General features: G+C 42.1%; 2 protein-coding genes across 6 annotated transcripts in view; one reads left to right on the top strand and one right to left on the bottom strand.

Moving 5' to 3' along the window:
* The window catches only part of ACOT12 (acyl-CoA thioesterase 12), a 41734-nt gene extending 28211 nt beyond the window's left edge, over positions 1-13523 (top strand). Inside the window, exons 10-15 of the mRNA XM_077347494.1 lie at positions 605-668; positions 1401-1484; positions 5620-5750; positions 8371-8496; positions 9382-9508; positions 11797-13523. Coding sequence (XP_077203609.1) covers positions 605-668; positions 1401-1484; positions 5620-5750; positions 8371-8496; positions 9382-9508; positions 11797-11928 — 664 coding nt within the window. The 3' untranslated portion in view covers positions 11929-13523. The remainder of the gene's footprint in view (positions 1-604; positions 669-1400; positions 1485-5619; positions 5751-8370; positions 8497-9381; positions 9509-11796) is intronic.
* Positions 13524-13795: 272 nt separating this feature from the next.
* ZCCHC9 (zinc finger CCHC-type containing 9) lies at positions 13796-22686 on the bottom strand. Of its 5 annotated transcripts, none has more exons than XM_077347513.1 (6): positions 22552-22686; positions 17506-17849; positions 16551-16701; positions 16282-16374; positions 15088-15156; positions 13796-14194 (listed from the first exon to the last, which is right to left on the bottom strand). In XM_077347513.1, the coding sequence occupies exons 2-6, from the start codon at positions 17833-17835 to the stop codon at positions 14076-14078; spliced, it is 762 nt and encodes a 253-aa protein (XP_077203628.1). In that variant the 5' UTR covers positions 17836-17849; positions 22552-22686; the 3' UTR covers positions 13796-14075. The 5 variants fall into 5 exon arrangements, with proteins under 5 accessions (XP_077203628.1, XP_077203627.1, XP_077203629.1 ...); XM_077347512.1 differs by lacking the exon at positions 22552-22686 and adding an exon at positions 22285-22545; XM_077347514.1 differs by lacking the exon at positions 22552-22686 and adding an exon at positions 22317-22545.
* Between the last annotated feature and the right edge of the window lie 1307 nt (positions 22687-23993).

The following is a 23993-nucleotide window of genomic DNA, read 5'->3' as shown; positions in this document are numbered from 1 at the left end:
GAAACTCTTGCCCTAAGAATAATTTTAGTTTTGTAAAATAGAAAATATTTGATAGATTATTTTCAGTGCTCTCCCAGAGTTACTAATTTTTCTATTTTATATGAAGTTTTGTCATTTCTTACCAAGTCCTTACATCTCTGACAAAACCTATACATTTATAGCTTGCAGACATACAGACTCTCTGAAAAAGAATAGATCAATTTGCAAAGGTCAGAGTGAGACTAGTAGATAAGGTCCACCCCACTTTTCATCCTGATTTTAGTTGTCTGCATCAGGGGTAGCCAACCTGCGGTCCTCCAGATGTCCGTGGACTACAATTCCCATGAGCCCCTGCCAGCATTTGCTGGTTCACTACCCCTGGTCTGCATAGATTTATTCAAATCTCTCCCACCTGGCAACCATATATTTCATTATTACAGAAAAACAAATTAGTGATTTCATTGTGATGAATTCTGAGAGCTAAATACTTGGTTTAGCAAAAAAAATTATTTAGAAGAGGTAAAGGGCTATGTAGGTCTTTCATTTATAACTTGAGATAAAAAATTTAAAAGTTGCACAGTTTCTTAGTACATTTTTGGCCTTCTTCACATAATTTCAACTGTAGGAAATGTGTTCTCTTGAGGAAGGAGGCAGATTGCATGCCGGATCCACAGGACAAAGCCAACCAGGTAACCTTATGATCATTTGAAGAGATTTTTGTCATGCACATCTGGAGGACCACAGGTTGCCTACCCCTGCTTTAGGGCTCTGTTCCCCTGCAATAAGGGAACATAAGTATTTTTTGAATTCCCTTAGCTGCCCTGGGGTCAATGGGGCCTAGCCAGGTACCTGCTAGCAAGGACAAAAAGTGCCCCAATTGGTGCCGTGTGGCAAAACAGGGCATTTTTTGAATTTGCAGTAAGGTGGGATTGCATTGTTATGCAATCTCATCTTCCTGTAAATAACCCGCCTCCCAACATGACAGAAACTTTCCATGCCAGCTGTGACACCAGATATCCATGGCGGACTGGGTCCGCTGAAGTAAAAGGTCCCCCATCAGGACACAGGAAGCCGTAGAGCATGCACCGCTGGTGCAAAATCAGCTGTGGTTATCTAGTGGGCGGGTGGTCTCTGACTGGAGAAGAGGGGGAAATAACACTGCTTCTAAAACCAGAATCTTCTCCCTGAATCCAGGAGAATGGGTTTCCCCTAAGTCTGTTTTGATTGACTGAGTGAGTGTATGTGTAGTGCCACCATCATGTCACATCCCTGGTTAGTATTGGGATGAGAGACCACTAAGGAAATCCAGGGCCACTATAGAGGCAAGCAATGGATTGCACTTCTGAATTGCAACTGGAAACAGAAGAAATCTGAGCAATTATATTTTTTGTTAACTACTATTATCGTATCCTACATTTCAGGAAAACATAATCAACAACAATATTGCAGCATTGACTGCAATGGCAGCAAAACCTGGATGGGAAGTAACTAGAGCGCTAGACTATGTAAGTAATTATTGGAAGAATGACATGCCATTCTAGAGGAATTCATGTGAATCTGTATTTCTCTCACACTCAAACATAAATAGAATGTGGACAGTCATGATCAGGGCCAACAACTTGTTATTCGTAATGCATCTTCTAGCAACAAATCACTTAGCAGTCATTGAAGGGTGGGGGAGTAACAAGTAAAAAATCCCAACACTTTGGTTCTGAGCTGCTGTCACAAACAGGGAGCCTATAAGTAATTTTAACCATTTTCAATTTCAGCACTTTTCAGACTGCCTTTAAACTGTAGATATACACATTTGTTTGCAATTGCTTGGGTTTATGATAGAATTTAGTGACAACTATTCAACCACCTTGAAGTCTTGTTTTACCAGGACTTGACATAATTAAACTTTCATTTCTAATTGTGGCCCCTTTTTACAAGAAAACTAACCTGGAATAATCTGTGATTAAAGCACTTAGCAGTGTAGTTCTAACATAGCCAGACCTATCTAAGTCCATTGACTTCAATGGGCTTAGACAAGTATAATTCCTTTTTGGAATATGCTTTGACCTTTTTGACATATGCTAAAAATTGGCATACGCTGCAATGTCTGTGAATCTTTTTTCTTCTTCAAAAAAACCTCTTTAATGGCATATAAAAGCATCATGAAAATAGAAGTAATTCATAATTAATTGATAAAAATTACATAGTCTAAATAAAACAAATAAGAGAAATAAAATAAGCAGCAACCAACAATAGATTCCTCCAGATGCTTGTGAATCTTTTTCCATATGATGGAAAATTGATTTTATGTAATTGGAATGTGATTGTTACATGCAATTATTCAAGTGGTTGCATGAAAACGGCTAGTGTAAATAGTATTAATTCCCATTTATATTAATAAAAACTGTATGAGGCAAAGTCCCAAGCCTATACAGAATTATTGCGTTCCATACAATAATTCATGTGTACAGAATCCAAACTGTTCAGTGTAAGCCTTCAAAATTAGGCTTATTTTTAATTAATTCATTTGTATAAGTAGATGAAGAATGAGGTGGTTTACAATGTAGGTTAAATAGAACAATAAAGTACATAAAACCCCAAATTTAACATCACAATTTAGAACCGATGGTTACTTTATCAAATGCAGTTGTAAATAAAACCATCCCAGGCTGCCTCCAAAGTATTGAAAGTGAAGGGACCAGATACATCTTCCTGGAGAACTTGCTCTATAATTATTATTATTATTATTATTATTATTATTATTAGATTTATAGCCCGCCACTCCCTTGCGGCTCGTGGCGGGTAACAATATCGCAATTCCCCATTAAAACCCCATAAAACAATAATAACATTGCCAATATTGCCGGCATGGCAAGAATGGCAGCTCAACTCCCCCCCCTCCCTCCCACTACTAGCGGGTGGAGAGGAGGTCCTGATGATGTTTTGCTTCGGGTCCAGCACCCGAGTCCCCGGGGGAGGCATAGATCTATTATCAGCCCCGGCCTCAACCATAAACCTGGCGGAAGAGCTCCGTCTTGCAGGCCCTGCGGAATGTTGAAAGATCCCGCAGGGCCCGCAGCTCTCCCGGGAGCTCATTCCACCAGGTCGGGGCCAGGACCGAAAAGGCCCTGGCCCTGGTCGAGGCCAGGCGTGCTTCCCTAGGGCCGGGAACGACCAACAGGTTTTCACCCGCAGAGCGCAAGGCCCTGCGAGGGGCATAGGGCGATAGGCGGTCCCTCAGGTATGTGGGTCCCAACTCGCGTAAAGCCTTGAAGGTTAGAACCAGAACCTTGAACCGGATCCGGGCAGCAATTGGCAACCAGTGCAGCTGCCTCAGCACTGGCTGGATGTGGGCCCTCCAAGATGTGCCAGTAAGGACCCTAGCAGCTGCGTTTTGCACTAGCTGAAGTTTCCGGATCAAGGACAAGGGAAGGCCCGCGTAGAGCGAGTTACAGAAATCTATTCTGGAGGTGACCGTTGCATGGATCACTGTGGCTAAGTGTTCGGGGGACAGATAGGGCGCTAATAGTCGGGCCTGGCGAAGGTGGAAAAACGCCTGGCCCGCTACTTTTTTGACCTGCGCCTCCAAAGTCAGGGAGGCATCAATGGCCACACCCAAGTTCCTGGCCTGGGACGTGATGGTGAGTTGCGTCCCTGCCAGGGTGGGTAAGCGCGCTTCCTGGTCCTGCCTCCTACGTCCCAGCCACAGGACCTCCGTCTTGGAGGGGTTGAGTTTCAGGCGACTCTGCTCGAACCATTCTGTCACTGCTTCCAAACATCTGGCGAATGGTTCCGGGGGGGAGTCCGGGCGGCCGTCCATGAGGAGATAGAGCTGGGTGTCATCAGCGTACTGGTGGCAACCCAGTCCAAAACTCCGTACCAGCTGGGCCAGAGGGCGCATAAAGATGTTGAATAATGTGGGGGAGAGGACCGCACCCTGAGGGACCCCACAAGGGAGTCTATAGGAACGCGAGAACTCATCTCCCACTGCAACCCTCTGGGTCCGGTCCTGGAGAAAGGAGCGTATCCAGCGTAACGCTGTGCCCCGTATCCCCGTGCCGGCAAGGCGGTGGACCAACAGCTCGTGGTCCACGATGTCAAAAGCGGCCGACAGGTCCAGAAGAACCAGCACTGCCGACCCGCCCTTATCCAGCTGGCGACGGAGGTCATCCAACAGGGCGACCAGCACCGTCTCCACCCCGTGGCCAGGTCGAAAGCCAGACTGATATGGATCGAATGCCGAAGTTTCTTCCAAGAATGCCAGGAGCTGGTCTGCCGCGGCCCTTTCAACCATCTTGCCCAGGAACGCCAAGTGCGACACTGGGCGATAGCTGGCAGGGTCCCGCGGATCCAGCGTAGATTTTTTCAGGAGAGGGTGAACCACTGCCCCCTTCAGCTGCTCAGGGAACTCCCCGGACTCCAGGGAGAGGTTGATAATGTCCCTGAGCTGGCCTCCTATCTTCTGGCCGCCTCCTTTGAGGAGCCATGATGGACAGGGGTCAAGGGGGCAAGTGGTCGCCCTAACTGAGCCTAGCAACTTGTCCACTTCGGATAAAGAGAGCCGTCTGAAGCCATCAAACGTCACCTCCAAATTGCAGGGTTGTCATCAAAAAGGCCCTCTCTTGTGTAGCCACCAAACAAGGTTCTTTGATTGATGGGATGGTCAGGAGGGCCTCTAATTCCTGGGCAGGAACATATGGGAGAAGAACGTCTTTCAGATACCCTAATCCCAAGCCATGTAAGGCTTTAAAGATAAAAAACAGTAGCTTGAGTTGGGCCCAGGAAGAGATTAGTAGCCAGGGTGATTACTACAGTCTGAAGTCAGACTGTAGTCAATTAGTTGCCCCCACCCAGCACTCTAGCCACCGTGTTCAGCACTACCTATAGCTTCCTAATAGTTTCCAAGGGTAGCCCCAAACCGAGTTCATTGCGTTATACAATACACGGAACCTATTATATTTTTTCCTAGTTCATGATACCCTGTATTTGTAGCATAACCTTATCAACTCTAGCTACAATGATATAATTGTTTCTGCCACCAAGATACTTTTAGACAGGTAGCCATGTTGGCCTGATGCAGCAAAACAAAGTTTGAGCCCAGTGGCACCTTTCAGACCAACAAAAGTTTAATCCTGGGTATAAGATTTTATGTCAAAGTGTATAGCCAGAATTAAATTTTGCTGATCTTGCCACTGGACTCACTTTGTTTCTACCACTGTTACACTCCAAACATTTCATCTTACCTTCTATTTATATTTCTGCACACAATTACCCTTCCAAGCCTGTATTCTAGCAGATCTGCTTCAATTATATCCGTTCCCTCTACTAATAGTTACTGTCATGTAAAGGGATCATAGTCTGAGGAAGAGTGCTTGCACTCGAAAGCTCACACCATGAATAAGTCTTTCTTGGTCTTAAAGGTGCTACTGGACTCTGATTTTATTGTGCTACTTCAGACAAACATGGCTACCCATTTGAATCTAACTTACATTCAGTTAGCAGCATTTGTCTTAAACCCTATGAAGCATATTGTAATACTGATGATCTGAAATGTTTTAACCATCGTTGTAATGCTTAAAAATAGACACTATTTTTTCATTTGAATTTATAACTGTGGTTTTAAAACACATACAACTTTTGTTTCAGATTAAAATATTCACTCTAGGGGAAGATGCTGTGGCAATCAAGGTTGAAATGCAAGTGCGAATATCTTCAGAACTAGCCTTTTCCCTTTTATCTGACTTCACACTCCAGGCACGTTGGAACAAACACTATTTGTAAGGATAAGTATTTCCAAGCCATTGCCAAATCTTATTGTCACATTTAAAGTAGCCATGATAAACATGATTCAGAAAAAAACTTGTCAAAGAGGTTTAAATAACATTTCAGTGAGGAAATGAAGATGCCAGTAAAGATGATTAGGTAAGGTGTGCAAAATAGTAGTTTTGAGTTGATATTAAAAATCCATTGAGTAAAACTAAAACTAAAAGGATCTTGTTCTAAATGTACTGACTAGAAAACGAGAATGCAAGGAAAATACTTCAGTCTTTTATCTACAGGTATGCATTACCATTTTAGGAACCAGTAACTGTTGTTCAATTTGCTAGAAGCAGAATTTATCTAAGTCTAGCCCATACAAAAGAGCCTCTTGTGGCGCAGAGTGGTAAGGCAGCTGTCTGAAAGCTTTGCCCATGAGGCTGGGAGTTCAATCCCAGCAGCCGGCTCAAGGTTGACTCAGCCTTCCATCCTTCCGAGGTCGGTAAAATGAGTACCCAGCTTGCTGGGGGGTAAACGGTAATGACTGGGGAAGGCACTGGCAAACCACCCCATATTGAGTCTGCCATGAAAACGCTAGAGGGCGTCACCCCAAGGGTCAGACATGACTCGGTGCTTGCACAGGGGATACCTTTACCTTTACCTTTACTTTAGCCCATACAAGTGTCAGAATATTCTCAGAACTGTTATCTGTAGGATACACTTAGAATGTGTTGTCAACAACAGATTAAGGCACAGATAATTTAATGATAAATGGGCTCAGGACAAGGCTACTTATTCCCAAATGTTACATCTGTAACCTCTCCCACGCCATTAAATAAATGAGTAAGGGCAATGTGGGAGGAGAAAGGGCGGGCTCTGTCCGGGATAAAAACTCAGAGAGCCCAATCAGGAGCCGCGAAGCTCCGAGTGTCCATCCAGGGCCAAGCAGCCGTGCAGCTCCCCATAGGCTGCTTGGCCCAGCCTCGCCTGACCCGGCCGGGGAGTCACCGCGCAGACACTGAAGGATGGCCGCGCAGTGAGTCCTCCGCCCGGGTACTCCTCCCATTGGGGAAAAGAGCGAGGACGCGGCCTCCCTGCTCCTTTCCCACCCCAGGGCCCATGTTCGGGGGGCCTTCTGCCGACCCCAGCATCCAGGACGCTGGGAGGGTGCCCCTGGGACCGCCAGAAGGCCGCCCCACCCCCCACCGCCGCAAAGAGCCTTCTGCCGGGACCAGGCACTCCGTCGCAGCGTCCTCGATGCTGCTAGGGAACTACTGGGGCCGGAAGAAGGCCACACCACCCCCCTCCCCCTCCCAAATCCCCCCCATTACTCCCCCCCACGGATCCTTGAAATACCCCCTACTTTTCCCTCACTCCCCTCCAAGTCCACCTACCTCCCTGCCTGCCTTCCTTCCTCGCTTGCTTCCTCTATCTCTCTATCTCTTCCCAACTCCCCCTCCCAATTCGCCCCCCCTCACGACTTCCCCCCACGGACCCTTCAAATACCCCTCTCCTTTCCCCCCACTCCCCTCCAAGTCCACCTACCTCCCTGGCTGCCTTCCTTCTCCCTTGCTTCCTCTATCTCTCGATCTCTTTCCCCCAACTCCCCCTCCCAATTTGCCCCCCCTCGCGCCTCCCCCCTTCACACACACCCCGGTCCCCTCCAAGTCCACCTACCTCCGTGCCTGCCTTCCTTCTTTCCTTCCTGACTTCTACTTCTCCAACTACTTCTTGCCTATCTCTTTCTCCCTCTCACTTGCTCTTTCCCCCTTCCTCTCTTACACACTTCCTGCCTTCCTTCCTCTCTTCCTTCTATTTATCCCTTCATCCACCCCTTTCCTTTCTCAATCCCATCCCTCCTTCCCTCTTCAACCTTCCTTTCCTCCCTTATTCTTCCCTATGCTCTTGCGCACGGGTAGTCAACCTGTGGTCCTCCAGATGCCCATGGACTAAAATTCCCATGAGCCTCTGCCAGCATTTGCTGGTGGGGGCTCATGGGTGTTGTAGTCCATGAACATCTGGAGAACCACAGGTTGACTACCCCTGCTCTAGTACCCACTGTATTTCAGCTACAGCGGGCTTAATTTCTAGTACCAAAATAAAATGGGTTTCTTAAGCGTACCTTAATGACATTAAGCAAGTAATGAAACAGATTGGCTAAGAAAGAGTCTTCACTGCGGCTTTTCCATTGTAACCAGAGGTAACAACATTGCATTGGTCCAAACCTATCTTGTCTCTTGGTATTAAAAGACTTCAGAATTATTGACTTGGTTCCTGTTTTGTACCAAGAAATATACTGAACACAGGACAGTTGGAATAAACTGTCACTTGTTATTGCTACAATACAGTAAAACACTCAAGTATGAATGTATAATTGGTAGCAGAAAGGCATTTAAGAGAGAGGCAAGTGGAGAAGCAGAGACATTAAACTGCCTTTCTCTTCCTTCTTTCTTGTTCTGCTGCACTGTCTGCTAAAAAATGAAGTCACTTGCCGCATAAGCTCAGCCAAGCAGCTCTGCAGCCCAGCTTCAATATTTCTTTAATCTGACTAAATACTGTTACATTCCAGCTCCAATTTAGATCACAAAAATTTCCTTTAATTGATACTGAACTCTGTATCTATGCTGCTTCTATGTGCAGAACTCCTAAAATTGTTCAGAACGTAACAGAAGATGACAAAATATACTCCATTGCGTCTCTATCAGTTAATGGAAACAAGTTTAATGATTTCATTCTTGTATCTCGAAGAAAACCTTGTAAGACTGGGTAAGTATAGAAAATAACATGCAAGTTATATTTTTACCAGAAACCAACCATAATTACATTGTTCAAGAATCCTGGTAAAATAATAAAAAAAAATATTTTGGGACTTGCACAGGCATGCTGTGTTAGTTAGCATCAAAGAACTATCCTAAAAGGAATGAATCACATATTCCTGAAAGCTGTATCATACCTGATACTTTAATTTTTTATAATATACCAGTAAGAAATTTCATATTCAGAATCTTCAGCTTAAACTGTTTATTCACTTTGCACAAGTGTCTTTGGTCTCTATTTCCACCTTCTTTGCAAAGGTGTTGTTGGATGAGTGGGGTTTTTTTTGGACTAACGTTTTTGGATTGCTGGATATATCTGTGAACTATTTCCAGCTATGTTTCAGAAGGACCCATTGCTGTTCTGTGGGTGCTCAGACCTGAGGAATTTGTACCAAGATGTTTTTGTTGGCAGCTGCAAGAATGACAAGAGTTAGATCATAGAATCATAGAGTTGGAAGGGGCCATACAGGCCATCTAGTCCAATGCAGGATCAGCCCTATGATAAATCTGGAAGCCAATTCAGTGGATCTAAGGGAAGAAGCATGATGAGGGGGAGGGGAAAGATGTAAAGCATTTCCTTGGTTCCTCTTCTTGAATGCCTCTGGGCATGAGAAATTTGTTGCTGTTCCTTATTTTTTACCAGTAGGGGTATTTCATAAACAACAACAAAAAAACGAATGGCAATATTTTGTCCACTGCAAAGTGCTTAAACACACTGACAATAAAAACTGAGCAATTATCATCTTCAGAGCTCCTAACTGAGTTTCAAAATGGAAAATCACACTGGGGGCAGTTTGGTGGGACTGGATGGTAACACTGTTTCTATTAAACTTAGTGATCCCTACATAATAGCTGTGAGGTCAGTTGCCTTGACCTGTATTCCGCCTTTTAACCAAAACTACTCCAGAAGTCAAACAGAGTGTGCAGGATTCTTGATCTACAGTGATGGCAACAATTCATTGGTAAGCAACTATAATTACATTCCACTTTTTAAAATATTTTACTGTCCCTGTTCTTCCCTTTCCACAGAGACATACCAAGAAGTTTGCTTGATGTCATCAATCACACATGTAAATGGGGCATGTAACCCCATACCAATCCATTGCATACCTAACACTCCAAGCAAAATAGATAGCCCTCTAATCAAAACAAAATGTCAAAGTGTGTGAGGGATTTAGCCCCCTTCTTGTTAGAGCCTCTTGTGGCGCAGAGTGGTAAGGCAGCCGTCTGAAAGCTTTGCCCATAAGGCTGGGAGTTCCATCCTTCCGAGGTCGGTAAAATGAGTACCCAGCTTGCTGGGGGGGTAAACGGTAATGACTGGGGAAGGCACTGGGAAACCACCCTGTATTGTGTCTGCCATGAAAACGCTGGAGGGCGTCACCCCAAGGGTCAGACATGACTCGGTGCTTGCACAGGGGATACCTTTACCTTTACCTTGTTGGAGAAGATATTGGTTGTTTACAACTGAATCACCACCACACACACACATTAGCTATTTTTTAAAGATCAAAATGTGAAATTATTTCACTTTTATCACCGGCCCCCTTATCAGTTAACATAGTATCATATGCAAATCGAATTCTTTTGAATTATTTGCAGAGTAAGGATATGAAAGTAGTTCCTTGGTTATGGTGATGAGCTTGATAAATACCTAGCAAAGGGGTTAACTTTGATGATCAGGTTGAAGCAATCAGAAGAGATCCACATGCACTAGGGTCCTTGCCAAAGCAGAATTGGGTAGGGAGAAATATCTGATGGTAACCCAAACTTCAAGAAATTTCTAGAGAGATTAATGTGGGTAGCCATGTTGGTTTGAAATAGCAGAAGAAAGTTTGATCCCAGTGGCACCTTTAAGACCAATAAAGGTCTTATTCAAGGTATAAGCTTTCATGTATCTGAAGAAGTGTGTGCACACACTGGACTCAGAAAACATTAGGTATCACACAAGATCTTTGCACAGTTCTGCTTAGACAAGTGCCAGACTACACAAGGAATTAACTATGCGGGTCCAGTCTGTCTTTCTCTCCACCTTCACAGTTGCAGGAAACATCACTGTAAAAGTTTGCAAAGCCTGATACAGCTTGATAGGGCAGAAGACAGGCTTCTACCTTTTCTACTTGCACTGTTTTCCAAGTCCTGGGGAGTTATTTGTCACATGTTGGAGCTGCATGTGTAGTATTCTGTGAATGTGCAGCTCCAAAATGAGACAAACGCACCAGGTCTATTTTAGGTTGGGAAAATGGCCCAGGGAATGAAGGCAAGAGCTCTTTATCCATCTGAACCATGTTCTCTGCTTTCAGACTTTTAAAACAATAATATCGGCTTCAGTGTGGTTTTTTGGACTCAACTCATAGTTTTTGAGTTTCCACTTGCACATTGCCGAGTCCACTGAGTGATCACGAAAAAATATATATTATTTTTACACAAAAGCCCTTTTCTGGATATAAACACTTAAATCTCCTTCCTCACAATGCTACAAGATTGAAAATCCAGAACTCAACAACTCTGCTTCTAAAAGATCCAGAGCTCTCCAGGGTAAAAGACATCAGATGTGCATGAAGCCAAAAAGTTCTGCAGCAATTTGGAGCTAGTAGCTTTATGATATAACACTATTACATATTTTCATAGTTGTGCTAATGCTGCACTGAAACTTGGTAAGCTTATGTGTGAAGGGATTTAAGAGTTTTTGCATGTACCCAGATAGAGGGACTGTACTGCATTCTGGAAACATATTGGTGAGCTGGCATATAATGGGGTAGGATGACAAGGATATGTTGCCAGGCACACAGAATCATAGAGTTGGAAGGGACCTCCGGGGTCATCTAGTCATAGAATCATAGAGTCATAGAGTTGGAAGGGGCCATACAGGCCATCTAGTCCAACCCCCTGCTCAACGCAGGATCAGCCCTAAGCATCCTAGTCCAATCACATGCAGAATGCAGGAAATTCACAACTACCTGTCCACCCACAGTGACCCTAATTCCATGTCCAGATGATGCCCACCCCCCCTGAAAAAAGCCAAGTTGAGTCCCTGTGCTGTCGTTAGTGCCTTAGGACTTGTTTCAGTAGCGTGGATGGAGGACCAACCTGCATGCTAAGCAAAATAGTCTGGGGTACAACTGTTTGATAGCATGGTAAAGGTTATATACATATACGTTGATGGAACGTTTCAGGCAACATCAAGATGAGATCATTTCAGTACTGGTAAATTTCATGAAATAACTAACATTGACTTTTGTATATTTTAAAGGTCACCTTTTACAACCAGGGCACCCCTGCTGTTATGTCTTATTTTGCTTCCAACTTTACTGGCCTGTCCGAATCAGTTGTGGATACAGCTTCTGCGTGCATCCAGTTCTTGGAGTCAGGAGCAGCAAGCTGAATGCTACTTCATTAAGTGACAGTTCATGAATAACTTAGAATGACTGAAAGTCTAGATTGCCAGTTACAAGAGTGATATTAATCTGACAAACCAATTGTCACAGCTGTTTTCATAATCAGGACCTGTGGATACCACAGTGCCCACCCAAATGTTTCTTGACTCCTACTTCCTTCTTCCCTAAATAAAAGTGCCAGTCCGGACCTTCTTTCACCAGAAAGTCCTTTATATATACCTTCTCACAGCACAGAAGGATATTCAGGAGAGGTTTGGGGTTCTGTTATTCTGGGTTAAATTGGAAATGTTTTTATTATTGTAATCAGCCTTGAATCATGAGAAAAGGTGAGATAGAAACATTTTTATTAATACCTAATTACCTTATTCTCAAAATCCCTCAAGTATCCATAGGGGCCCCTGTGTTAAACGGCCACAATGCATAATGCTAGCTCAGTCTGCATTGAAAGATGTTCTTAGCAATTTCCAGAATTTTATCATTCCTTGAGAACTTTTGCAAAGCTTGTCATCATCATCAATCAATATAATATATATTTTGAAAGCAAGTCTCAGGATACTGAGATCTGCTACCAGATTCCATATACAGGCAGAATTCTTGTGGAATCATGAAATACATTGTCCTGTTGATATTTTAAAACACATAATAGCTCAGAGCTTGAAGTTAAATGCAATGCAGAACAAATTATAGCCAATATAAATGCAGATTTATCAAGTGAAATCTGCAAAGGTATCTGGTGTTCAGAAACTTGGCTTCTACTTGTTTGTCCCTAAAGTAGGCAGAAGTACCTTTATGTAAAACAACATTGATTTTTTTTTGTATGTACCTTGGATCTCAGCTTTTCCTGATGCAAAATTCATACTGGCACAGAATTTTGACATGCATATGTAGCCCTTCCAGTAGTAAAAACTTTAGCATAGATATACACTCACAAACCTATTTCTGTATATATTGTAACATACTTTTCTTCTTGTAGACATATGCACTGAAGCTGCACTCCTCCTTAATACAAAGCAACATCACAGGCAAGCAGAATGTTAGAGGCCCATTAAGCTCTAGGCAATTATTCAGCTTAACTATATTTCATAATAAATTATTTTCTTTTCATGTCTCTTCTACTGCATTAGTAAATCACATACTAAAAGTCAGATTAAAAATCATAGTGAGGAAGATTATTCCGTTATAAACGCTGCTTGATGATATTTTGAAAATGAACTAAAAGTAGGCACATGACCTAAGGGTTAGGGAATTAAAAATATGGGAGTTTTGCCAAGTTGGAGCCAATGTAAAATTGTACACATCTCATCCAACTGAAAATAACACCTGACTTCAAGAGGAGCTAGGTCAAGGCAAACCCTACAACAAGCAGTGAGTAATAATGGCAGTCTCTCATCCAGTGTTATTTTTATCTCTGAAATCTTCTAGTATAGTGATCTTATTACATGGTCTCAAAAATCTTTTATTGCTGTAAGCAAGAGTAAAAAGAACAAAGCAAAACCAGTATCTTCCTGCTGGTTTAATCTGTTTGCTGCTCCAGTTCATATTATGTTTTTCTGATACTGTAACTATTTTTAAATGGTTTGTGATCATTTAAATCTGTAGTATACCCTTGCTCTCAGATGCCTTATTCCACGATCTCCTTACTAAGAGTTTAGGATTAATTAATGTTTGGAGCCCAAATACTATATAGGTTATCCATTCTAGCTTAAAGTAAAGGGAAAATAAGTGAACAAGCATTTGTTTTATTTATGCAGAAGACCAGAACCAAGAATATTAAGAAACTATTCCCAAGTGATCAAGTAATAATCTACTGCAATCTATATCTGTATTTTAATAGAAAAAATGTAAACAATGATATGCATTTACACATTTTATTGGCATCAGTAGCCACAGATAAAGCATCATATTAATGAGTGATATACTGGTTAACAGCCAGTAATTTCTTTCTGATTACATTCCACTGCAAATTTTCTGCAATTTATTCAGCTAAAGACCTCCATTTTGGTTAAAATATAATCATCCAGGAGGGGAGAATGATGGGTAACCTTTTCTTGTGTACATCTGTGATGCAGCTATGTTATAATTTCTAGGTCATAATTTTAATATGATTTTAATAAATTATGCAAGGTAGGAAGTATCAGAAGTTGACAATCTTGGCTACTTTTGGTTTTGGTTTTTGCAGTTTAGAACTATCAAGAATTTCTTCATAATCCGCACTCATTCCTTTGAGCCATCGACCAACAGTTACTGCTCGATCTGTGAAGGGGGGAATGAGAAAATTGTTTTTGTACAATTGCAAATGCATGATTCCACAGCTAATGCAGTCTGCTTTGCTAAATGTGTTACAATGTCTAGTAATAAATATATTTATTACCAACACATGTTTTTCATTTTTATCAACATTACAGTCAAATCATATTATGTCTTTAAAAAAAGTGCTGATTTAAAATACCCATTGTCTTAGATTAATCCTGCTACTCTGACATTACCTATCAAACATTGTCATTTTCAAAGCAGAAGTTTCCCAACAGAAAAATGGATTCAGTCTAAAGAAAGACATATCATGGTTCCCAATGTGAGTGGCACCATCTGGGGGGGGGGGGTCAATGCCATTACCTGGACTGGGGGTGCACCGAGGCAACTTGTTTACAATTGACCAGATGAATTATGAAATGCATATTTATTTTTAATTCAGTTATATTGGACCTGAAAAATATTGCTTTCCCCATATTCCCGAATCCCAGTTTTCAGGTCCATTATACCCTATGAGGACCATTAAAGTCAATGGCGGATCTATACTGGGGTATATTCAATGGTCAGGGGTGGTGATGGTTAGAAGCACCAAATTTGAAACTTTTTCGCTAAAGAACCTTAACTTATTCACTGTCAGGGACAGCAGTATGTACCTGATCACCACTATCAGTTTCAATCTCCTGCTGCAATACATGACAGCCTATGTAAAAGTGTGAAGGCCCACTAACGTGCCTGTTTAAAGACATTGTGCAGCATGCAAACATGCAATTGAAAATGAAATGATCAGGATTTGTCCTGCTGAGTTATAATCAGTATTTTCCAGAATAAGCTAATTACAGAACAGTTCATATGTAAGAAACTAAGTCATGATTTTAAAGAGTTCTGCAATACCCCACCTGAACTTTGATTCTCTGGACAATCTTTTTTAAAGTGCTCCACAGATCCACAAACCCTACAAGAACCTCCTGTAAGAGATCAATATAGGGAAAAATCATATTAATAAGATGGCTAATACCAAATGGCACAGAAAATAAAACTCTACACATTCATGGCTTTGGCACACATTTTTAACTAGTGTGGTGTGCAAACAAAACTGAGTCAGATTGATCGTGAGAAGATCCTGGTTCAATTCCTTATCAGGCATGAAGCTCAATGACTTTAGCAAACTAATTCATGTTATTACTGAAATTAGAACAACGTGTGCCTCCTTGAAGGATAAAACTTCTTGCAAGAAAAAAAGATGAGATAAGGTTGGCTTCTGTTACAAGATGTACATTTATAAAACATCATCTGCTATCTCTGGTAGTTACTACAAGGAAAAGCTATGTCCAGGAGAGCTTCTCCATCCTCTGAACTGCCAGCTTTCAGCTGCCATTTCATTCATGAAATGCTGCTCATACATTCTGTAAACACTTAGCCTTTTTATCAATTAAAATAAGCTGTCAAAACTTTCACAAGCATTCTGTACCGAAGCCATTTCCAGCAGTCTCTAATAGCAGTACACAGAGGACATCAGCAGAGCTTCCTAAAGAGCAACCCCCAACACAAGACAGGCTTTCCAAATTCTCTCATACAAGGTCCAAGTGCAGAACAACTGCCAATATCTGGGGGAAATAGTAATGAGGGACAGAGAGAATACCATGATTATTAAAAATACATGTTTTGTTATTTGTGGCAATCCCTTTGGAATTTCAGGAATTGTTTCTATAGCAACCAGTGCTAAGATACTAGTGAATACAGGAAAAAAAATTACTGACAGTCAGACTGTCAGAGGATATGTGGGATGCATACCTGCTCTGGGGCTACTTGGTCAAGGCCTTCCCTCGCAAACACACACACACACACACACACACACATATACACACACACACTTACTCCCCCCTCCCTTGTTTCACCCCTTACCTGGTTTCCCAACCTCCTCCTTGGTTCCCCCCCTCTCCCTCCCTACCACATGTACGCACGCACGCACGCACATACACTCCCTTCCCCTCACCTTACTTGTTGGTTTCTCAAACTCCTCCTTAGTTCCTCCCCCCCTCACTTGCAAGCACACACACAGACTCCCTTCCCTTTTAAACAGCTGTTCTTACCTTCAGCATATAGTCCTTTAGGATTATCTGGACATGATCTGGAAAGATGTCCCATCTCACCACAAATAAAGCATTTTGCATATGGAAATTCTCCTGTAAGAGTTCAAAAACGTATATGCAATGCTGCAAACAACCACACACAAAATTCTATACCACTATAACTTGAAAGGTTAAATCACTTCTACATTTTGAGAACTGTTTCTTGTCTATTTTTTAAAAGACACTTTTTCCAAGCCCACGATACAAAGAGTTGTAGTTACAGTACATACCAAGAGCAGGATCTATTTTTACTTTGCATTTCTTGATTTCATGCTCTGTAGATCCACAACGATAACAAATTCCAGTTCCCATATCTTGGCTGTCAAGTGCAGCTGGGCAATCTGCAATACCATGTCCTGGCTTTCTACAGTGGAAACACACCTTTGACAAAACAATGTAAAGTATCAACTGACAGATGGACTCACAGTGATGTCTTTTTCCGCTAACCACACTTCAAATTATTCATACCCCTCAAAACAGATGGTACCACTATGTATCTAAGGTAGCTCAGAAACCTGAAGTGGAAAATAAAAGCACTCTTTTCACCTGGCCTCATGGGCAAAAAATAAGCTGTAAGGTTTTCTGAATTACCTTTGGAAATAATTCCACAAAAGACCACTATGTACCTTTCCCATAAATTAACCACAGTTTCTCGTCTTCCTCATTACATGCTCTCTCACTAAATTTTGTCCTTGTAATAACCTTACAAGACAGCCAAATAGTACAGTACTGTTGGAAGGGAAAGTCCACATCTTCCAGGTCTCACCATTTTCCCTGCCTAGCCTCTTCCATCAGCCATTTCCTCCCTGCCATTGGTGGGCTGTTTTAATTCTTTTAAAACAAAAACAGCAACAGACACTAGTTATAACAGACAGACTTCCCAGCTTTGAAAATTAAATCTCCAACCCCTCATTGTGGATATGCACGTGACCTTTTATCTCTCCAATAAAAGGAACTACATACTTGCCAATTGGAAAAAAAAAAAAAAAAGAAAGCTGAGAAATCAGACCCTGATAGACAGATTGTTACCACAGTATATTGCTATAACAATAGTCAATTGCTGATTGGGGAAAGCCCCTGCTAGGAAACTGAACTGAATCACAGAGCTGTATTAGAACCACCATTCAAGCTATGAGGAAAACAGGATACAAAGAAGTGGGGGGGAGCAATGAAAGAAAGTCTTACCATGGTGTTATTCTTTATATCCTGTCTTTTTAATCTTCTGGTCTCCCGGCGTTGGTCCTTCTTTAAGGCTGTTACTATTTCCTCCTTAACTTTATGGCTGTCATTATGCAATTGTGAATTTTGTTTTAAATATTCCATAAAACCATTAACATCTTCATTTATATAGTCTTTTTTCTTCTTATTTTTCTTTTTTCCTTGGACATTCCTTAAAGGACTTTGCTTTTTATTCGTTGCTGTGGTTCCAGAGGAACTATTTTTCATATCTTCCCATGGTGTTGCATTTAGAGCCTTCTTGCTCTGGGTGTTGTTAGCTCGAGCCCATCTTGTCATGACTTCAAAGATTCCTAAAAGATTTTAGAATAAATATTGTGAATTAATGTCCATTCTGTAGTTTGGTTATCCAGAGTTACAGCTCCAACTGTGCTTCACTTGGTGGGTGCATAAGACGACCAGAGGGTGTTAAGAATGTTCAAAAGACCCTGAGAGAATGGCCATGGTGGAGGCAGTGTAATTTTCTCAGGAACAAGGCAGAGTTAATGTTTTAGATACTTGGTACTGTCCCTAGCCTGCACCAGTATTCAAGAAACATTCCTTACTTATTGGGAAATTTGGGATGAGGGGAAATCCTATGTAAAATATTTCTTTTGGAATGTATAGTATGATTTATATATTCATTTTTACATTTGTATGTTCCCCTTCCTCAAGTACTCAGGGAGGCTCACAACAATCATAACAATAAAATAAAACACCAAAACTGACATGTAAAATCCTCAAAAACAAGCAATTTAAGTTAAAAATCAAACATTCCAAAAGGTATGCCTAGTATGTGGAATTAGTTTCCATGTGTACTGCTAATTTGATTACAGATGTTCTTGTGGTTATTCATCTGCATTGCAGTATCCACCTGATCTCCACTGAACTCACTTAGATGCACTTTTCTGCCATGTGATGGATGTGAGGTGCACTGAATTTGGTCTGTAGAAGATACTGAAGCAAGCTCCTGATGGGAAAAAAGTGACAAGTTTTTGTATTCTGACTCTCCCGTCAGCAAAATGCAAGGCTTTTCTCTGGTTTCTGGAGCCTTCTGCCAGAGGAAGAGGCTCTCCTGGAAGTGGGAAAGGGAGAAGCTTGTGCACTTAGTTGACAGAAGGACTGCAATATACAAACTTTTATTTGAGAAAAAAACCCACATCCTATATCAAGAGGCAAGGTTTTTGTGCCAAAGCACAGCTAGATACACGAGATATGTTGAGATGATCTACAGCAGCTTTTCTCAACTTTTTAACTATTGATAAACTCTTGAAACAGTCATTAAGCTTCAAGAAAAACAAGAAGTGGAGCAATTGTGAAGAATATGATTGGGAATCATAACTGTGTACACAGCCACAGGCCTCCCCCCTTGCCCCCGCCACAGGCCAATCATTGGCAATTTTGGGAGGCAGTGAAATGGTTATATCACCCAATTAACAAATTTTTAAAATATGTAAAAACTTAATGAACACCCACCCATTCAGGAAACCTTTCCAGGGCCATCAAGAAACCCCAGGGTTTCATGTAACCCTGGCTGAGAAGGCCTGATCAATAGCAATAGATGCAAACATCTTCCTACACATACATAAACTGTCCAAACAATATGTTTAAACTTCCTATCACACTTAACCATACTTGAGCCTTCCAAGTTCTAACACTCTAACACTCTAACCATTATCCCACATTGTCTCACCATTCCCAGTGGACATGAACAATGCTGATCTGACATATTATGCTATATAGAGCACACTGTAAAACCTATGAAGTCGCAGTGACAGAAGCAAAAATATATTACTTCTCTGCTATTGTTGCATCAGCTAGTTCATGACCATCCCAGTTATTCAAAGAAACTGGAACTGATGATCAATCTGTGGATCCCTCCCTGCCTTTTACAATCTGGGCTTCCCCAGGCTAACACTGCCTAGGGCAATCTATGGAGAATCAATGACTAAGAGAAACAAAGCAACAGATCTTCAGGGAATTAGAACTTCGAATATCCTGCCATAAAGGGGTTTTATATGCTTTTATTTTTCTGTAAATTTTTACTGATATTTATCTTTGTGAATCGCCACAAGACGACGCCACAAGTGGTGGTCTATAAATCTAATAAATAATAAATAAATAAATAATAAAGTTGAGCCTTCATTGTCGCAAGAACGATTAGTATTTATACGTCTGCAAAATTTTCCACTCATAGGATATTAAGAATACAGTGTGATCTGGATGCACATTGTAAAATAGGTCCATCAGAAGAAATATCTAATATACCAACTGGTCTATTTATAGACCACTTTGACCTAGTTCCCACAATGTATGTTTTCATGCTCCCAGGATCCATGAAAACCACTATTTGGATACTGAATCCTTGCCCAACCTGACTTCTAAAACTATATAAAGGTCACATCGATGTCCTATGTATGTATGTATGTATGTATGTATGTATGTATGTATGTATGTATGTATGTATGTATGTATGTATGTATGTATGTATGTATGTATGTATGTATCTATCAATCATGAGTGATTGGTGCTTTTATGACATGAGGAACATTTAGAAGGCTCCAGAGTAACCCCCACATGCCAGGAGCCTTCTGAACATTCAGCGACAAGGGAGAAGTCCCCTGCCGCTTCAGCGGCGAGCAGCAGTGCTGGGGTCAGGAAGCCGGGCAGTGCCTCTCCCACTGGGAAGGGACATTGCCTGGCGCCCAGAATCCTCCTGTCACGGAGTGCAGCGAGAAAGCTCTCTACGCCCCATGGCAGTGGCACTGGGGCCGGGAAACCGACCACCACTTCTCCCAATGGGGAGAGATGCTGCCCAGCTTCCAGAGTCTCCTGCTGTGGTGGAACGCAGAGAGACAGCTCTCTATGCCCCACGGTGGTGGCACTGGGGAGCTGGCCAGAGCCTCTCCCACTCCCAGAGTCCCCTGTTGCTGTTATAAAACAATAATTAATTCAGAGTATGTTATCAATCAACTTCTTTTTTAAAACCATACAGAAAAACGTCAGAGCCAACTATTGATCTGTCTCTAATCTGCTTTTCCCAAGCAAAACTACTAAAAGAGAGGTAGCAGACCTCTCTACTACCTCATCTGCCCTAGACTTTGTCCAGTATGGTTTCAATTTGGAAACTCCAGCTGGTACAGAATACCACAGGTCAGCTATTACCAGAAAACAGACATAGCAAGCATTACCCATTCTGCTGTCACCCCACTGGTTGCCCACCAGTTATCAGGTTCAATTTAAATTACTGCTTATCACATACCAAGCCCCCTGGCCTTGTTCTCTCATACCTCCAAGACTACCTCTCCCTCTATGATCCATCCACTATGATAGCTTTGGTTATCTGAGCACTTCTGTGGGTACCATCCTGCAAATGTGCAAAAATCAGCATTTCATGTACACATGTATTCTTGGCTGTATTGTCCCTTTTGGAATGGTCTGCCTGATGAGATCAGAAAAACCCCCACCCTCCAGGCTTTCCACAAGCTATACAAAATTGAATGCTTTAAGAGGGCTTTTTATACAGGAAATTTGGCTCCATTGAATAATATGATTCAGAAAGAACTTTGGGGCGAAGAGTTTGGAACCGTGGCCAATACCATTCTGTATAGTCCGTCCTATCTGTTGCTGTAAGTAGGTTCCTACTATGTAATTTTTGTTTAAACATGCCATGTGAATACTTATTCTGTACTTCATCACCTCTGGTTGTTTTACAGATTTGTAATGATTCCATTGCATTTTCTATTGCAGAGAAACCCAGTGTGGTGTCCACTGATTCATTTCCTAGAGCCCAAGTATTTTTAGAATGTAGGCAGGGCCTAGTGGTGCTTTTGGCTAGCAAAGCTTCTCATAGGTCACTGGAGATTTGAGTTGCTGTACAGCTGCCACCACTGCACAAGAATGTTCTCAGTGTAACTTTTTTTGTGTCTGACAGCTCCCCCGTGCGGTTGCCATTTATTGCTGCACCTACCATGCGGTTAGAATTTCAAAGGTGAATAAGCAAGCTCAAAAAGGTTGGGAACACCTGGTCTATTGGATGTCCCACCTCTGTTGATTGTATTGATTTATTCTGTGTAATAATCCACCTTCAACCCCAGGGAGAAGGGTATTCTGTAAACAATGTCACTAGTTAAATAAGTAAGTCCATCCATGTGGGAAACAATTTTGAAGCTCTGCACAGTTTCCCAGCCTTGAAGGAAGATTTCTCAGTCAATATATAAAACTGAAACTCTTATACCAACAAGGTAAGCCAAATTTAACTGTGATGTCAGTTAAGAATTTACCCATGCTACATTAAACACAAATACACACACAGTCACACTAAACATGCACACACAGCCATTCATCTTTCAGTCCTACTCTGTCGGCAGCAGACAGGAGGCAGCTTCCACCGCTGGTTTCTTTATTGCTTCCAACTGGAAGAGAAAACTTACTAAGAAACTCATTTAAAGGTATACAGCCATCCATCATACTGAGCATATACAATATCACACAGGGACGTTGTTCTTGCCCACTAATGTGTTCCGGATCACTAGCAAGCAGGATGTTACACTAGCAATTAACCTTATATCCAAAATTGCTACTTTCGTTGTGCTGCTTCAGACCAACACGGCTACCCACTTGAATTTAACGACAGACAGACAACGCAATCTTTTTCCAACATGAGGTACGGCGACCAGACAAGATGCTCCAGTGTGTCAGGGAGCTATAAAAAGATACAGAAGCTCAGCCAGAAAAGAAGGGAAACACCTTTGCACTTCCTTAGCGCCCCGCATACTGACACTACAGTCCGAGGTCTTACTGAGGCTGCGCACGGCTGTCCCCCTTCGAAGTTCCCGACCGCCACAGACGCACGAGGCCGTAGGTTGTTCTTTAGCGGTTATTCTGGAAGCGAAATGAAGTTTCCAGCCACCTTCGTCTTCCGCCTGACCGCCTGAATCAGTTTCAGCCGACCATCAGCTTACACGCTACCCACAAGGGGGACAACGCGACTCCTCCCCCGCAGTAGAAACTTACAGTCTAGGAAGGAAAGAGCGGCGCCGGAAACGACTGCCTCTTTGGAGGCTGCACTTCCGGGAGGCGAGAGCAAGGCAGATCGGGTAACGGGAACGAATGACGTTGGGAAGCTGTTCCCCTCCTGTTCGAGTTCGGAGTTCACCCGCTGCTGTGAGCTCGGTTCTTAGGCGGCGTTTCTAGCCTATTGCGGGTGATAGATTTAGGCCTGCTTAAGCTGCCCGCTAGAATGCGGTCCTGTTCTCTGAGCTTCTGATCCAGTTGCGTGGAGTAGTGCGTTGCCAAGTTGGCAATTGCACCCTGACTCAGAAATTGTGTGAATTAAAAGATATTAAGATCTGTATGTTAATAGTCCCCCCTTTTTTAAAGCAATAGGTTTTTTTTGTATCTTCATGCCACCACAGGTTTTAATATACCATTGCCTTTTTTCTCCTTGAGGTTTAAAGATGAGCGGCATTCTCCATTCAAAAACCAATTCCTTGCAGAGCATTTTGAAAAACATTGTGGACTAAATCGTGTGTAGACTGCAGCAACAGAATAAAATAGCCACTCAAGTCAGAAGAGGGCCTCTCTTCCCTCTTTGGCCCAGTTGCACAGCTGAACTAGAAAAATGCATACTTATTCCCAACTGCCACCTTGTCAAGAGACCCTCTGCAGATCAGTGTAACAGAAACAACTGCCTGACTGATTCCTAAACTAATACATCCATAGCAGAAAAGTCCAAAGAAAACATAAGTTATGATTAAGGGGGAGGGAGAGACTGGTATTGTGAAGAAAGGGTTAAAGTGAGCCTTTAATGGCTGTTTTTGTAATTTCCAATTTTGTTTCCTGCTATTTTATAAAGAAGAGCCTCTTGTGGCGCAGAGTGTTAAGGCAGCTGTCTGAAAGCTTTGCCCATGAGGCTGGGAGTTCACTCCCAGCAGCCGGCTCAAGGTTGACTCAGCCTTCCATCCTTCCGAGGTTGGTAAAATTAGTACCCAGCTTGCTGCTGGGGGGTAAACGGTAATGACTGGGGAAGGCACTGGCAAACCACCCCGTATTGAGTCTGCCATGAAAACACTAGAGGGCGTCACCCCAAGGGTCAGACATGACTCGGTGCTTGCACAGGGGATACCTTTACCTTTTATATTATAAAGAGATTGTGTGTGTGTGCACAGCATTTTATATATTTAAATTATGTATTTTTGAAAAATAGTTGCTTTATCTTTGTAAATGAATCTTTCAGATTCAGACCTTTATTGGCATACACAATAAAACATTTTAAACATGTATCTTCTCTATTATAAAAATATACATATAGAACATTCCCCCAAGCAGAGGATTTCAATGGAGGTAGGTGTCTGTTGAGAATCGCACTGTAAAAAAAATTATGTTATCTCCATGTTCCAACTCTAAAATTTCTAACCACTTTTTCATTGGCTATATTATTAATTAATCATGATGGT

Source organism: Paroedura picta, chromosome 7, assembly GCF_049243985.1.
Source record: "Paroedura picta isolate Pp20150507F chromosome 7, Ppicta_v3.0, whole genome shotgun sequence".
NCBI classification, from domain to species: domain Eukaryota; kingdom Metazoa; phylum Chordata; class Lepidosauria; order Squamata; family Gekkonidae; genus Paroedura; species Paroedura picta.
The sequence above is the reverse complement of the archived record's forward strand: the minus strand, read 5'-3'. Positions and strand labels throughout refer to the sequence as shown.

Coding starts and splice junctions, on each gene's coding strand:
- ZCCHC9 (XM_077347513.1), bottom strand. CDS start 17,835: ATGACAAGATGGGCTCGAGCTAACAACACCCAGAGCAAGAAGGCTCTA. Junction 16,702..17,505: donor ATATAAAGAATAACACCATG/GTAAGACTTTCT, acceptor GTTTTGTCAAAG/GTGTGTTTCCACTGTAGAAA. Junction 15,157..16,281: donor TAAAGGACTATATGCTGAAG/GTAAGAACAGCT, acceptor GATCTCTTACAG/GAGGTTCTTGTAGGGTTTGT.